Source organism: Geotrypetes seraphini, chromosome 8 (assembly GCF_902459505.1).
Source record: "Geotrypetes seraphini chromosome 8, aGeoSer1.1, whole genome shotgun sequence".
NCBI classification, from domain to species: Eukaryota; Metazoa; Chordata; class Amphibia; order Gymnophiona; family Dermophiidae; genus Geotrypetes; species Geotrypetes seraphini.
In genome coordinates, this window is record NC_047091.1 from 168,135,097 (window position 1) to 168,152,054 (window position 16,958).

Below are 16,958 nucleotides of genomic sequence, written 5' to 3' on the forward strand. Positions count from 1 at the left end.
GCTGCTGGCGACTAGGGCTTATTTTGGGGGGTAGGGCTTATATTAAGACCTACCCCAAAAATCATGCTAGGGCTTATTTTCGGGGTAGGTCTTATTTTCGGGGAAACACGGTATTTAAAGTACCTAGTTTCTGTGTAGCTAAGGACTAGGACTAGGACAACTGACGCCTGATGTCACTTTGAACAGATAAGTTTGACTGAATCGATATGTTTGATACTATATTTACCTGCTGTTAAAAATTATCAGGTTTGTCTATGAAGTGGAGTTTTACTGACCCAAAGTCTTCCTTTCTGGTCTTTTCTGAAAGTAATTTAGTCCCTATGTTACTGGAGTTGCTTTCCACACATTAGGTGACACTGAGATCTTTTATCCACCTTCTATACCAATCTAGTTCTTATATGTGGCATTTTGTTATTACTGCTGAATGTTTATGCTTGATTTTTTATTATATTTACAGCTGCTAAGAGGGGCCGCTGAAAAGTTCTCAGCCCAACCAAGAAGAGAATGATGTGGAGCCATGAAACTTACAAGTTATTCCACACTTTTCATTTCAATGAGGCAGATGCATCTAGCAAATGGGCACAAGTATAGGGAAACCAAGCCATTGTGACATCACCGATGAAGTTGGCTCTTTGGCATTGGTGAAATGAGGCATTATGACATCACAATACGAGGGGCCACTGAAAAGTTAGCCCAACCAAGAAGAGAATGATGTGGAGCCATGAAACTTACAAGTTATTCTACACTTTTAATTTCAATGAGGCAGATGCATCTAGCAAATGGGCACAAGTATAGGGAAACCAAGCCATTGTGACATCATCGATGAGGCTGGCTCTTAGGCATTGGTGGAATGAGGCATCATGACATCACAATACGAGGGGCCCCTGAAAAGTTCTCAGCCCAACCAAGAAGAGAATGAAGTGGAGCCATGAAACTTACAAGTTATTCCAAACTTTTCTTGGCACTTGTTGTTTTATTTCATATCTTTGAAACTAAAAGTGTCAAGAAAAGTGTGGAATAACTTGTAAGTTTCGTGGCTCCAGTTCATTCTCTTTTTGGTTGGGCCGAGAACTTTTCAGCGGCCCCTCGTAAACCTCCACCCCCCCCAGTCAACTTAACGTGTTACTTTTTATAAGAGCGAAACTCAGAATTCTATTCTACTCACTACTTGCTATTGTGTGGGTGGGGTTTGGGCGGAGCATGGGTGAGGTTGTGGGTGGAGTATGGGCGGGATCATATATCCTCTTTTTTTGTCTTCACAAAAAACCCTAATTATATCTCAATTAAAAATATTATTCACTTTTGGGGAGGGTCATTATGATTTTAAGCATGAAAGACCTTCAACCTCTAAACTTAAAAATACCCCCAATAAGTTTTTAATGAATTTACATACTATTAAAATGTGTATTTCCAGTGGTTGATATTTACATCTTCCTTGTTACACATACAAAAAGCTTTTGGGGTTCGTATATTTAAATCCCAGGATGCGCAGGACCACAGTTAATACAAAGTTTTTACTTCCCAGTGTTTTGCTTTTTTAGGCCAGGCCTATAAATCTAAAGCCCTCTTCTTTCTGGATTTCAGTTCCAAGGATCTATGGGACAGGTGCCATACAAATGGAGTCGAGCTGCTGATCTCTTATTGTTTGCTCTGGTCGAATGCAGACTGCCAGCCGCTGAGGATAGAAATACAGAATAATGAGGAAGTTAGGCCCAGCCAGGCCACACTTGTCTTAAACTAGCGCACTTTCAAAATGAACCACCACTTTTGACTGATAGACATAAGTTGCAACATTGTCTCTTAAGCCTGCCCCATCCCTACTTTCTACATTTTATTCTGTGACTCAATGCAGTGGTTTGTGGAGGGCAGTGAAGAACAGTCTGCCAGTCACGTGTAAGATTTTGTCTAAATCTCAGGACAGCTTTATAATTTACTAGTCTTTAAGCCCGTTACATTAACGGGTGCTAGAATAGATGTGTCTGTCTGTCTGTGTTTCTTTATCTCTCTCTCCTTGGCCACTGTCTGTATCCTTCTGTCTCCCCCTCCCCCCCGAGCAAAGCTGTCTGCCCCCAGCACCCACCTTCCCCCCAAATGTCTCTCCATGGCCCTCTTCTGTCTTCCCCCCCAGAGCAAAGCTGTCTGTCCCCTTTCCCTATCTCTCCTTGGCCCCTTCTGTCTCCCCCAGCACACCCCTCCCCCCAAAGCAGCCCCCTATCCCTCTCCCTGTCTCTCCATGGCCCCTTCTGTCTTCCCCCAGAGCAAAGCTGTTTTCCCCAAGCACCCCCCTCCCCCCAAAGCAGCCCCCTTTCCCTCTCCCGCTGACTCTCTCTCTGGCCCCCTTTCTCTGTCTGTCTTTCTGTCCCTCTCCCTGGCCCTGTGTCTTTCTTTCTTTCTTTCTGTCTCCCTCCCTCTCGCTGTCTGTCTATCATTTTTCCCCATTTTCCTGTGCAGCAGCATTTCCATCCCACTTCCCTATGCAGCAGCAACAGCATTTCCCTCCTATCCCCCCCTTTCTTGTGTAGAAGCAGTAGCAGCATTTTCCCCCACTCCCCCTTTCCCTTTTCTTACCTTATCTTCCCTGCTCCGTTCGGCCCCTCCGTTGTCGATCCGGCCTTCTCCTGACCCTCCCACCGCCGACAAACCTCAGGACTGCAGCCGCGTAGGCAGCACTTTAAACACGCTGGTTCGCGGCCTTCTACTGGTGATTTCCTCTGCCGCGTCTGTCTCCGATGATGTCATCAGAGACGCGGCAGAGGAAATTGGCAGAGAAGGGCGCGAAGCAGCGTGTTTATAGTGCTGCCTATGCCGCTGGAGCCGGGAGGCAACGGAGATGGCAGGGGGTGCTAGCGGCCGGCAGCGGTGGAGAGCAGGGAAGGGCGCGCATGCCACTTGTGTAAGCCAGACTGTAAGCCGCGCATGCGCACTTCCTATGTGTGCTACAGCTCACGGAAAACGGACGCACGCATAGGAAGTGCGCATGCGCGGCTTACCATTTTATTATATTAGATACATACTCACGGTATTCTAAACTAAACTTAAATTTAACTTTATATACCGGGTCTTCAACCAAAGGATGTAGTTAACAATAAATTAAAAAATAAAGTGAACTGAAATACAAGAGAGTTAGTTTTCAAAATGTTAAGCGAATAAAAAAGTTCTAAAATCCTAAGAATGCTTAGAGACATGAATTCAGCTGGACCAGCCTGTTCTCCGTAAAACGGATAAGAAGATGAAAACGTGGTGCTCCAGGTTAAAAACGGATGCCCGCCATGTTTCGCCTGGGGCATATAAAATACATAAAAACATGGCATAATCACAAAACCACGCTCAAACCCAATATTTTAAGAAGGTTAAAATCTTAGGGGCTGATTCTTAAATTGGGTGTGTTGGGAAAGGAGATTCTCTCTGTTTGGACGACTGGGGATGCACCTTCTTTTTGGAGCTGGACGAATCGTTTACATTCTTTGCTGTTATTGGAACGACAGTCCGCATCGGCTGGCCTCAATGGCAGGAAATGATTCCTCCAAATTTGGACCTCCTATTAGAGAATGACACGGTGAAAAAATTGGTCCCCGTCACCGCCCCGTCCCCGTCTCACCATCCCCGTCACCGCCCCGTCCCCGTCTCACCATCCCCGTCACCGCCCCGTCCCCGTCTCACCATCCTCTTCACCGCCCCGTCACTGCCACTGCCACCCCATTCACCGCCCCGTCACCGCCACTGCAATCCCATTCACTTTTCTTTATTTACGTATAAAGGAAACATTCTTTAAAACTTTAAAACTTAGTTAAATATTAGTTAATAACTATACAAAAACAAAACACGCAGAGAAAAAATTAATTAATATAAATTCTCAAAACTGACACATTTTGATCACTAAATTTAAAATAGTTATTTTTCATACAGTTTTTCAATCACTAATCTTCCACCACCCCTGGGGCTAGCAATGCAAAAACAAACACGACATGTACTTTAAATGCTGCCGTGATTAGCATAGTGACCGCGGCTACGGCTGCAAGTCTCCCCTCCCCCCAGCGATCACGGCAGGAGGGCACCCAACCCCTCCTGTAGACCCCCCCAACGGCCCTCCCGACAATCGCAGCAGAAGGGTACCCAACCCCTCCTGCTGGACCCCCCCCCCAACGAACCCTCCCACCCCGGAACCCCCTTAGTCTTACTTTCCAAGTTGGACCGGACGGCTCCTCACACGTATGGCCAGCAGGCTTGCCTCCGTCCAAATGAGGCGGGCCCGCCCCTACCCTGCCCAACCCACAGGATCCTAGGGCCTGATTGGTCTAGGCACCTAAAGCCACTCCCGCTATAGGAGGGGCCTTAGGTGCTTGGGCCAATCAGGCCCTAGGATCCTGTGGGTTAGGCAGGGGAGGGGAGGGGCGGGCCCGCCTCATTTGGACGGAGGCAGGCCTGCTGGCCAGACGAGCGAGGAGCTGTCCGGTCCAACTTGGAAAGTAAGACTAAGGGGGTTCCGGGGTGGGAGGGTTCGTTGGGGGGGGGTCCAGCAGGAGGGGTTGGGTACCCTCCTGCCGGCGATCTTAGGGGAGGCCATTGGGAGGACCGGCAGGAGGGGTTGGGTACCCTTCTGCTGCGATTGGCAGGAAGGGTTGATCTGACAAATGAGGAGCACGGTGAAACACAGGTAAATAGCGGTTCCTAGAAGGGGGTACATTGGCCCGCGGGGACAAACCTGTTCACCGTTTCCGTGGTCGGTGAATGGCCTTGTCCCCGTCACCGCAGCGACTGCTAGTTTTCTTCCCCGTTTTCGGCGGTGACCCGCGGCTTAAATGCGGTGGCCGCGGGTAAACCGTCACCGTGTCATTCTCTACCTCCTATATTCAGGTTTTACCTTCCCGTCCTCGTAGTGAGATTTTAAACTCCTTATAATTCTTTCCAGGTCCGTCCGGGCTGGGTGGTTCGGGGGGTGCTGGATTCTCCCTTCTTCTTTTTTTTTGTTTGTTGGTTATTTGCTGTTTGGGTTTCGGGGCTTTCCTCTTTTCTGCCTGGAGGGTTGGGGGGGTCTCTTAGAAGGGCCTTGGCCAGTTCTACTTCTAGTATGGATAGTTGCTGAAGGGGAGAGGGAGTGGATATTTACGGGAGGGGGGGTTTCTGTATTCTCTGTCTGGGAGGGGGGATGGTCTAGCTTGGGGGCTCAGGAGTCCGCATATGCTGAATAAAACATCTGTGCTTTCTTCAAGTCTCTAAGTTTTGTGGCTGACCAAAGTGACCTTTCAAAAATGAGTTCCCATGGGGACAGAGAAAAATTTGTCCCTGTGTCATTCTGTAGCTCGTAGCTCTAGAGTGTAGCCAGTATTGCAGACTGGAAATGCAAGCTGGGAGAGCCGGCAAAGGGAGGGAGAGGGAGATGCTGAGTGTGTGTGTGTGTGTGTGTTGTGGCAGCAGTGGTAGCAAGAGACTATAACAGCAAGCAGGGATGGTTGGGGGAAAGTCGGATGCCTGAGTGCAGGGGGAGAGGAGAGGAAGAGAAAGATCCAGGACCCATAGGAGAGATCCAGACTGGGATTGGGGGGTGGGGAGCAGAGTGACAGATGCCAGAGTGCAGGCAAATGGAAGGGAAGTGATGGTGCCCTTGGAGGGGAGGGGATGCTTATGAAGGGAAGAGAAGGGGAAGGGAGAAAGATGTGCCCATGGAGGAAAAGGAAGACGAGATGAAATGGTGCTCATGGAGGAGAAAAGAAGAAAGAAGGCTGTACCCAAGGAAAGGAGGGAGTGTCCACAGAGTGAGGAGGAGATGAGATGGTGCCCTTGGAGGGGAGGGGAAGATAGGAGATGAGATGAAATGGAAACTAGACAGATTTCAGGAGGAAGAAAAATGAAAGAAAGCTGAACTTAGGGTAGAAAATGAAGAACAACGGAGATAAAAGAAATAATGAATTGATAGGTTGCCCTGGAAACAGGAAGGAAAACCAGAAGCAGGAAACAAGTGATTAGAAAAAGAAAATCACCTGAACAACAAAGGCTAAAAAAGAAAAGTATTTTCTTTTCAGTTTAGCTGTCTATATTTTGCACATTACAGGAGAAAATATGAGGGGGACACTTTATGTGATTAATCATACAATTAAACATTTTAATTATGATTACCCGTGTGATAATAATTTTTAATCAATGTATAGTCCTAATGTGTTCACAGTATTTTATATGCCCCTGAAGCAGCCCAGGAGAAACATTGCCAGGACGGGCACCTATTTTTAACAACCTGGAGCAGTAGTTTGCACATAAGTAATGGACATCCGCTTTCTAAAGCACTGTTATTGGCCAATGTAAAACACACATTATTTTTTTTTTTTTCTGGTCATTTTCATTTGATAATGACAAGCAACATTCAAGGATTAAAATACCAAAAGAATAGATTCTTCTTTCAGCCCGTCATCGCCTAAAACACATGCCTTAGTCTGACCTGTTTAAGAGATCCTGGTGTCCATACAAGCTTGTAGACCATATAGAAAGGGACACAGATAAAGGATGATAGTCCTATAAGGTATCCGACAGAGAAACTCCAGTCTGGGTACTGATAGTCAAACAGCATGAGAGATGGCTGGTCCAGAAGAGAGCTGATGATGATAAACTGTGAGACCAAATAATGGAAAACAGATTTTCGTAAAAACATGACACAGCTGTGGATTTTGCTCTTGATTCTCAGATGCAATAGTTACATAGAAATATAGCAACATGACAGCAGATAAAGGCCAAATGGCCCATCCGCAGCATCCACTATCTCCTGCTCTCCCTATTGGCTAAGGCTCTTAACATTTGCATCTCCTCTCCCTATTGGCTAAGGCTCTTTACACCTGCATTGTGATGTCATAGAACTTTATGGTTATAGAAACATGATGGCAGATAAAGGCCAAATGGCCCTTCCAGCCTGCCTATCCGCAGTAACCATTATCTGTTTCTCTCTCCGAGAGATCCCACGTGCCAATCACAGGCTTTCTTGAAATCAGACACGTTTTCTGTCTCCACCATCTCTACTGTTCCACGCATCTACCACTCTTTCTGTAAAAGAAGCATTTCCTCAGATTACTCCTGAGCCTATCACCTCTTAACTTCATCCTATGCCCTCTCATTGCAGAGCTTCCTTTCAAATGAAAGAGGCTCGACTCATGCACATTTATGCCACGTAGGTCTTTACATAGTCAAATATTCAATTCATCAAAATTTATCATGCTACATCCATCAGACGTGTTTTGTAAATCACACGTGGGGAATCTCAGAATGCCACCCTGTCTGATACACAATACAGTGTGGCAGCAATCTTCACTGGCTCACCCAATCGTACACTTACTTTCTTTAAATATATTATTTTTTTTTTTACTTTTTTTTGCTTTTTTACTTCATCCGTTCATTTGTGCTGGCAATTTAATAAGTTATCTTAAAATTTGTCTTCATACATCATAGTTACTTATTCATTCAACGTTTCATTATAGTCCATTTTAATTCATTCATTTCAATCCATTTTAGTTCCCATTAAGGTCTAAGCTACTCAGCTTATTAAATGTCGCTGTTAAATGGGAGAAGTGCTTACCGCTAAAAAGGCTGGGCTGATTGCTACCCAACAAACTTTCCAGAACATTCCTGGGGCAAAGCCCAGCATGGCTTTCACATCATTACAAAATCTCTGTATTCCTGTTGGTGAAACAAAGAATATATGAGTAAAGCAGTGGCCGAAAAAGCAAACAAGATGATAGGAATTATTTTTAAAAAGGGACTGTTAACAAGACTAAGACTGTCATAATGCCCCTGTTTCGCTCCATGGTGCGACCTCATCTGGAGTATTGCTTTCAATTCTGGTCTCCTTATCTCAAGAAAGATATAGTGGCGCTAGAAAAGGTTCAAAGAAGAGCGACCAAGATGGTAAAGGGGATGGAATTCGTGTCATATGAGGAAAGACTAAAAAGGTTAGGGCTCTTCAGCTTGGAAAAGAGACAGCTGAGGGGAGATTTGATTGAAGTCTACAAAATCCTGAGTGGAGTAGAACGGGTACAAGTGGATCGACTTTTCACTCCATCAAAAATTACAAAGACTAGGGGACACTCGATGAATTTATAGGGAAATACTTTTAAAACCAATAGGAGGAAATATTTTCTCACGCAGAGAATAGTTAAGCTCTGGAACACATTGCCAGAGGTTGTGGTGAGAGCGGATAGCGTAGCTGGTTTTAAGAAAGGTTTGGACAAGTTCCTGGAGGAAAAGTCTATAGTCTGTTATTGAGAAAGACATGGGGGAAGCCACTGCTTGCCCTGGATAGGTAGCATGTAATCTTGCTACTCTTTGGGTTTTGGCCAGGTACTAGGGACCTGGATTGGCTACCATGAGAACGGGCTAGTGGGCTTGATGGTCTGACCAAGTAAAGCTCTTCTTATGTTTTTATGTTCTAATGGTTAGCAGAGTGGGCTGAAACCTGGAGGAACCTGGTTCAGTTCCCACTGTGGCTCCCTGTGATCCTGGGCAAGTTACCTTACCCTTCATTACTCAGGGTTACAAAAGTAAGATCGTTATTACTTTCCGGTACTTTCTCTGTCCCCAACTTTGGATGTACAAGGGGCCGATGAAAAATTTTCAGCCCAGCCAACAAAGTTGGGGCAGTCTCCATCAAGGGCTCCTTTTACAAAGCCGTTATAGCGTTTTTAGCGCATGCAGAATTTCAGTGTGCGTCAAACCCGCGCTACGCGGCTAGAGCTAACGCCAGCTCGATGCTGGTGTTAGCGTCTAGCTCGCGCTAAAACCGCTATCGCAGCTTTGTAAAAGGAGCCCTTAGTCCAGCAATTTTCCACTTTTTTTTTTTTGTTCCATATTTTTCTGATGGATCGAAAAACGTTGAAACCCAATCCAATCTTTCCTCTTATAAGCTGCATCATCCCCAACATGAAGCCTGATGCGGTTTACAATAAGATTTAGATTAGATGTTTAACTACAGTAGTCATATTATATATTGAACATAAAATTCTTTAACTGCTTTCGAAACACTAAATAAGAATTACATTTTCTTAAATGTAGCGGTGAACAGTTCCAGAGAGCAGTAGAAAGAAACGGGATAGAACGATAAACAAGATCCCTTGGCTGAATACCTTTAACAGACTAATGAGAATAACGAAACAGATCTTCATTGTCTTGATGCATAAAATGTCAAAAGGAACAATTTGATTATCTAATTGACCTTACATTATCTTATAAACTAGAACTGCACATTTAAACTTCACTCTAGAATCTACTGGTAAACAATGCAACGTTTTCATCAAAGGAGTAACATGCTCCAATCTATTTTTTTTTTTATTAAATATCAGTCTAATTGCAGTATTTTGTAACAGCTGTAATCGTTTTACCTTTGCTTCACCAACTCCGTGATAGACTGAATTATAGAAATCTAATTGGGCCAGTATAATTGAGTGAACAAGAATAGCAAAATGACTTTGATAAAGCAATGAGTGAACAGATTTTAGTCTGTGTAAACTCCAAAAGCCTTTCCTGACCGAATGGCTAATCTGTTGGTCCTGGCATGAGCAGCAACCCCCAACCTGCTGTCGTGCCTGTGTCAGATCTTCTTCTGACATCACTTCCTGGACCCAGGCCTACGAAGTGACATCAGAAGGAGAGCCCACGCAGGCGCAACAGCAGGTTGGGGGGTTGGTGTTCGCGCCAGGAATGTTACAGAGGTACGGGGGTAGGGAAGCGGCATGCGGGTGTGGCAGTGGGAGGCAGGGAAGGAGCGAGTAGGGGTGAGGTGGAGAAGAGGGTGGGGGAGGGGCACCACCATCCTGGGCGCCTCTCACCCTCACTATGCCTCTGCCTATATAGAAAGAGGATACCAGGAGTGGTGCTTAGATGGTATCTCCAGTTGGGAGGAACTAATGCCAGACTTCTACGGTCAGTTCCTGCATATTTCAAGACAGATCAGAGTGGGCTTTGAGGGCAACTGCAGTAGTTGGGTCTTAAGACAAAGCCAGGCAGTCATCTATGATCTGTGTCCCATAAATGACAAAGAGAGGTCAGAACATAAGAATAGCCTTACTGGGTCAAGCCCAGCAGCCCATCCTCACGGTGGCCAATCCAGGTCACTAGTACTTGGCCAAAACCCAACGAGTAGCAACATTCCAGCATCTCAAAGAACAGCAAGATTCCGGAACCCCAATAAGAGCAACATTCCAGAGCTGAGATTGTGACGTCATAACGCCTCGTGCATATTCATTGTGGGCCTCCTGAACACCACATTGCCAATCTGATTCTGTATGAGATAAATTGTTTGCAATGGAGGGAGCACATGCAGTTAAGTTTTCAGGTTATTGTGAGTGCACGGAGCTTAACAAACAGTATAAGCAGTCTTAATTTTCTCAGTTTTTGATACGTGCACCAGGCCTGGCAAGCTGAAACACCAGCGAGTGAATAGAGAGAGAATGAGTTAATCCCCAAGGGAGATGGATGGAAATATTCACAGAAATTGTGCACACAAATATTTGCCAGAAAGACAAGGTTTGCAGGCCTCATTCTCCTTGAACTGTCGTATAGTCTTCTTGTGCCTGTTTCAGTCTGACTTCTGCTCTGCCTTCCTTCAATCATCATGCCCCTTAGCATAGGCCATTCTCTTTAATTGGGTCCTGGAATATAGGCCCAAAGTCCTTAGTTAGATTTTTTTCCCCATCAGATAGCTGTTTTCTGGGCATGTAGCCTAGATTGTCAAAATGATGGATATGTGTGCGCTTTTGTCCCCATCTTGGACATCTGGGTTTGCCTCATCTATAGCCCAGTCCAATTAGTGGTATCCTTGAAATTATTTTGGGCAAGGAGCAACAAACACCTGTGCCTATATAACTGACACTAATAAGAACTGAGAAACGTAATTTACTTGACACTGAAGGTCAGGATGGACTAATTGGTGTTCTCCATTGTAGGCTTTTGAAGCAAAAAGATATAAAAGGTGTGCTATTTCTCATGTTCTTTGGGATTCGGTCAGTGTCTGCGGGAGCTCCTGCCGACCTGGCTGAAATCCCCATCTTTCTGTGTGTTTGCAGCTTTGAGTGCTTGGTGAAGATATTTCTCTTTTCTTCCTATTTGTGTCTGGAATTAGTGATCTGGATTGGGGCCTGCAGGAGTTCTTGCCACCTCAATGGCAATTCTGGATGCTTGTAACTGATGAAACATTTCTCTTTTCTTTGTGTGTGTGTATGTGCGTGTGCTTGCTGACGACTATCATGCTATACTTCACAGAACTGTCTTTAGGTAATGTGCATCTACACTTCCCCCTCCGTATTCGCGGGGGTTAGGGGCAGAGCCGGCCCGCGAATATTAAAAAACTGCAAATAATATTCTGGCCAGTTCTGCCCCTAACCCCTGCTTCCCCCAGCTATTTTAAGCTCTGAAAGCCCCCCCTTAAGCCTTACCTGGTGGTCTAGCGGGTTTTCAGGCAGGAGCGATCTTCCCATGCTCCTGCCCCGTGCAGATCGCTCACAGGAAATGGCTGCCTTGAGCTCCCATAGTCTCTCGAGCCATTTCCTGTGAGCGATCTGCACGGGGCAGGAGCGTGGGAAGATCGCTCCTGCCCCGAAAACCCGCTACACCACCAGGTAAGGCTTAAGAGGGAGGGGGGGGGGGGCTTACAGGGCTTAAAATAGCCCAAAAAATGAAAATAAATTTTAAAATTTAAAACCACGAATAAGCAAATCCGTAGATACGGATTTCGTGACTATGGAGGGGGGAAGTGTACCTTCTAATTATTCCTTAGCCCTGTACTTTCTATCTCTCTCATTCTCACTGTAAGGTCATAATCTCTTTGTGCCTGTGTATGTTTATGGGCTTGAGACACTAAAGATCTTTCCTTCCTATCCTTGCTTATTTCTACTTTATATACTGACTAGTCTTATAGCCCGTTACATTAACGGGTGCTAGAATATATGTGTGTGTGTCTGTCTTTATTTTTTTTTCTCTCTCCTTAGCCGCTTTCTGTATTTCTGTCTGTCTTTTTTTTTTTTTTCCTTGGCTGTCCACTACCACCCCTTGCCTGCTCCCCCTGTCCATTCTCCCTTCCTTTTACCTCCCCTGTGTCCTCCACCACCCCATCACTGCTCACTTTATCCAGCAGAAGCCCTTCTCCCTTTGTTTTACCTCCCCTGTCCATCATCACCTCCTTCCTGCTCCCCCTGTCCAGCCGTAGGCCTGTCTTCATTTTTCTGACCCCCCTCCCTGTTCATCAGCACCTCTTCCCCTGTCCATCAACCCCTTTTCTGCCCCTCCATTTCCGTGTGTTGCAGCATTTCCCTCCCACCCCACTTCCCTGTGCAGTATTTTCCTCCCCCCATACCTTCCTCCTGAACTCCATGTTAAAATGCTTTCCGGGTTTGGCTGCCGCGGCCTGCAGCCGCCGACAGCCGCCGCGCCAGCAGCCGCCACGTCCGACATCGGACTTGGGCCGCTGCGGCCGACATCGGACTCAGGCCGCCGCGGTTGACATCTGCCTTGGGGGGGGGAAGGAAGAGAGAGAGCGGAGAGAGTATGGTGCGCAAGGGAACGACGGTGGCGGGGACGGCCAACTCACAGGAAGGGAGGGATCGCAGGCGGGTATTGTGAGAGTAGTCACCGCTGTGTCTTTCAACAGGGAGCAGGCCAGACCGTAAGCCGCGCATGTGCACTTCCTATGGGTCGCTACAGCTCACGGAAAACCGGCGCACGCATAGGAAGTGCGCATGCGCGGCCAAGCATTTTATTATATTAGATAAGAATATTTTCTTTTTTCCAATCTGCTCTAAGTATTCCTAAGAGTTTATTCTTTCCCCGATGTCTTGGAATTTTCCTTCTATTGTGAGTGCGTAATGCACTTTTTCTTCCTTGTTCTGTCTTTAGATTAAGACATTCTTTCAGACTCTTCCTTCTCTTCTGCCATGTGTCATATTATTTTCTTTCTCATTTCTCTTTGCTAGGGTGCGGTACAGCAAATAGAAAGCTTTTGGAGTGCTAGAGAAAATCCTTACTTTGATTATACTAGTGCAAGTAACTTTCACTCTTTCTCTGTAACTGACACTTACTGCAGTTGCAATATTGGGTGTGCCACGAGAGATTCCAGAATTTTACTTTATTTTTAAAAATGCCCTTCATAAGTATGCACTTGAATAGATGACATTGCAAACGTAAGAGTATGTCAATGTTATGAGCTAGAGAATGACACGGTGACAAAATTCATCACCATTCCCGTCCCCGCGGATAACCGCAGGAAACCATCTTCATGTCATTCTTTAAAGAGAGAGGGAAGAATCAGAGAATGAATGGCCACAACCACTGACCCTCAAGCTTTGCTTTGAAGAATGCTGGTGTAGAAGGACTGAGGTTGAAACAGACACTACAGAATGACAGTCTCTGGTATCCAGAGCAGATATTGTGATGTCATAATGCCTCATTCCACCGGTGCCTAAGAGCCAATCACATCAATGATGTCACAATGGCTTTATTATCCTTGGCTCACATAAGAATCAGAGTATGAATGGCCACAACCACTGACCCACAAGCTTTGCTTTGAAGAATGCTGGTGTAGAAGGACTGAGGTTGAAATAGATACTAGAAAATGACATGGGATTATTTCCCGTGAGGACGGGAACGATGATGAATTTTGTCACCATGTCATTCTCTATTATGAGCGTCTGTGTGCGTAAGGATACTGCCCAGACAAGCATCATTCTGTCACGTGATTGGTCCTTGAAAATTAAAGGCGAGTAATTTTATTTTTTATGAAGTAGTTATCCTAATTTGAGCATCAAAACAATCAAGGCCTTGTTACTCTTTGGATTGTCTTATCTTTGTGAGCTTGGATTTTCAGCTCCGATAGAAATTAAATCGTAAAAAAAGAGCGACTGCAGATGGTGGATGATGAAATGTGTGCCTATTCGTCAACTATCGAGATGTGTTTTGAATTCATTTGCACTCAAACACAAATACTGCATTGATTAGCAATTCTATCTACTTTAATTTCACCGCTGTTACAATTACTCATACATAGCTTAAAGAACTTTCAATAAATTACTCTCAAATTTAATTTTTTGTTGGTTTTGCAATTATAATGTGCCGTGAAAAACATTTGCTCTGTTTAGTGTGACACTGGACTAGGGCAGGAGTAGGCAATTCCGGTCCTCGAGAGCCGGAGCCAGGTCAGGTTTTCAGGATATCCACAATGAATATGTATGAGATGGATTTGCATGCACTGCCTCCTTGAGATGCAAATCTATCTCATGCAAATTTATTGTGGATATCCTGAAAACCTGACCTGGCTCCGGCTCCTGAGGACCGGAATTGCCTACCCCTGGACTAGGGGGATACTCCAGGACCAAGGAAGGACACACTGAGTTAAATATTTTTGAAAAACTGCTCACCATAGAACCATGAAACAGCCATCGCCTCTAGCAACACGACAGCAAGAAGTGAGCAGCCTGCGCCAAACTCCTCAAGAAGTTTCACGACATACGCACCACCCTGAAATGGTAAGAGCAGTCCAAGCATTAATATTTTGTTTTTTTTTTAATAGTTCTCTGTAGTTGAATTCTGTTTGTTATAAAAATTCAATAAAATGTTTGAACTTGTGAGGCAAAAAAACATTGCTGTCTATTTCTAATTTTCTTTGATGTTAGACAGAAACCCCCCCCCCCCCCCCCAATACAAAAGGAAGAGTGGTTCATGTTCATGTTACAAAACTGGGATTTGGATATTTCAAGTACACGGATGTCCATGTAGGCATTTTGAGATGTCCATATGCTTTGAAAATTCTTTTTCACTGAAAGGGTGGTTGATCGCTGGAATAGTCTTCCACTTCAGGTTATTGAGGCCAGCAGCGTGCCTGATTTTAAGGCCAAATGGGACAGACACGTGGGATCTATTCACAGAGAAAGGTAGGGGAGGGTCTTTGGGGTGGGCAGACTAGATGGGCCGTGGCCCTTATCTGCCGTCTATTTCTATGTTTCTATGTTTCTAAGTTTCCCAAGTTTTATTTAAAATTTGATAAAACGCTTATATAATAATTTCAAAGCGATGTTAGACAGACGTTAAACATCACAAACTAGAAGGTAGGACAAGAGGGAAGAACTACAATTTCATTAAAAGAAAGAACAGGCAAGGGAAAACCCAATGAGGGATGGGGGGTCGCCGGTAGCTAAAAAGTCTTATTCATGAGGGTCGCTAACAGTGTACTATCTCCTATGTATGTGATTTTTGGAGTGTTAGGCTTTATTTTTGAAGGTAAACTACTTCCAATAGAGCAGTGGTTCCCAACCCTGTCCTGGAGGAACACCAAGCCAATTGGGTTTTCAGGCTAGCCCTAATGAATATGCATGAAGCAAATTTGCATGCCTATCACTTCCATCATATGCAAATCTCTCTCATGCATATTCATTAGGGCTAGCCTGAAAACCCAATTGGCCTGATGTTCCTCCAGGACAGGGTTGGGAATCACTGCAATAGAGGTTAACCCTAACCCTGCCGGAAGAGGCAGTTTAGCAAGCTTAGGCCCCTTCTTAACATTCAGGAAGGCTTTGAAGACAATTCTGTTGGCCAAGCACTTTGGAAATTAATCACTTCTACCTCTCTTGTCTTAGTTCTTTTTTCGTTCAGTTCTTTTATATTTTTCCTTTTCGTATTGTTAACCGAGTCGAGCTCCAAATTGGCTGATGGCCTGGATTATAAAACTAAGTTTTAGTTTGGTTTAGTTTAACTAAATCTGGGCTGCGGACACCATAATGCCTTGTAGCAGCACAAGTTCTAGGTTCTGTGATCCCAAAATGTCACACCTTGAGGAACTGTAGCAGCCCAAGTTCTAGATCAGGGGTGTCAAAGTCCCTCCTTGGAGGGCCGCAATCCAGTCGGGTTTTCAGGATTTCCCCAATGAATATGTATGAGATCTATTTGCATGCAATGCTTTCATGCATATTTATTGGGGAAATCCTGAAAACCCGACTGGATTGCGGCCCTCGAGGAGGGATTTTGACACCCCTGTTCTAGATGATATGGTTTATTATATGAAGGGTACTCATCAAATAATATTTACATTTTTTTTGTTTTACAAAATTCTCAAATGTGAAAGGCAATTCTGTATATGTGTCCATGGTTAAGCACATCTTGCACACATAAGTGCTGAGAAAATTGGTACTTACACACTTAAGTGCACTAACGATGTGTGTGAGTGATATAGCATATCATTTTTCAAAGGGGCAGAGAATGGGTGGGGCTCCCAGTGAAAGTTAAGTGTAAGGTAGACACACCTATACCACATTTATGCATCAACTATTACGCCAGCTCTAAGGCTAGTGTAACTGCAAGTACATAAATTATAGGCATAGCAATGGTGGGTTTCTATAGCGGCATCTTGGTGCAATGATGCTCTGATTAGGGGCAAAGCCATGGGGCTGACCTAGCCCACCCAGTTCGGGCTCAGGCCCAGCCACCCAGCAGCCACAGGCTTCCAGGAGTGGTTCCTACACACTGTCGGCGGCTGACCTGGAAGCCTTCCCTCTGACATGTTTGCATTTTGCATCAGAGGCAATGCTTCCTGGTCAGCCACTGCCAGTGTGTAGGAACTGCTGCTGGCAATTTACAAAGAAACACAAATGCTGCATGGGAAGGGAGGGATGGGAAGGGAGGGAATAGAGATGCTGCATGGGCTGGGAGGGAAGAGAGATGCTGCATGGGCTGGGAGGAGTGGGAAGGGAGAAAAAGAGAGAGACTGCATGGACTAGCGGGGTGGGAGGGGAGGGAAAAAGAGAGGCTGCTACACATGCTGGGGGTGGGGGAGGGAAGGAAGGAAGGAAAGAAAGAGAGAGAGAGAGATGCCACTGGCTCTGATAAAATTAGTATTCAGTGTATGCCACTGAGGCACTAAAAACTTGGTGCCCAGTTAGTTTCATACTAGAATAGTAACATCATTAATGTTAAGATTTCTTTTCCTGTGTCTCTAGATGGGTCGT

At 45.2% G+C, this 16,958-nt stretch overlaps 1 protein-coding gene across 1 annotated transcript in view; it reads right to left on the reverse strand.

The window, feature by feature from the left end:
- Positions 1–1,123: 1,123 nt before the first annotated feature.
- LOC117365436 (sodium-dependent serotonin transporter-like) overlaps positions 1,124–16,958 on the reverse strand; it is a 50,666-nt gene continuing 34,831 nt past the window's right edge. The window contains exons 10-13 of the mRNA XM_033955892.1: positions 14,379–14,478; positions 7,556–7,656; positions 6,431–6,598; positions 1,124–1,675 (exon numbers count right to left, since the gene is read on the reverse strand). Coding sequence (XP_033811783.1) covers positions 1,595–1,675; positions 6,431–6,598; positions 7,556–7,656; positions 14,379–14,478 — 450 coding nt within the window. The 3' untranslated portion in view covers positions 1,124–1,594. The remainder of the gene's footprint in view (positions 1,676–6,430; positions 6,599–7,555; positions 7,657–14,378; positions 14,479–16,958) is intronic.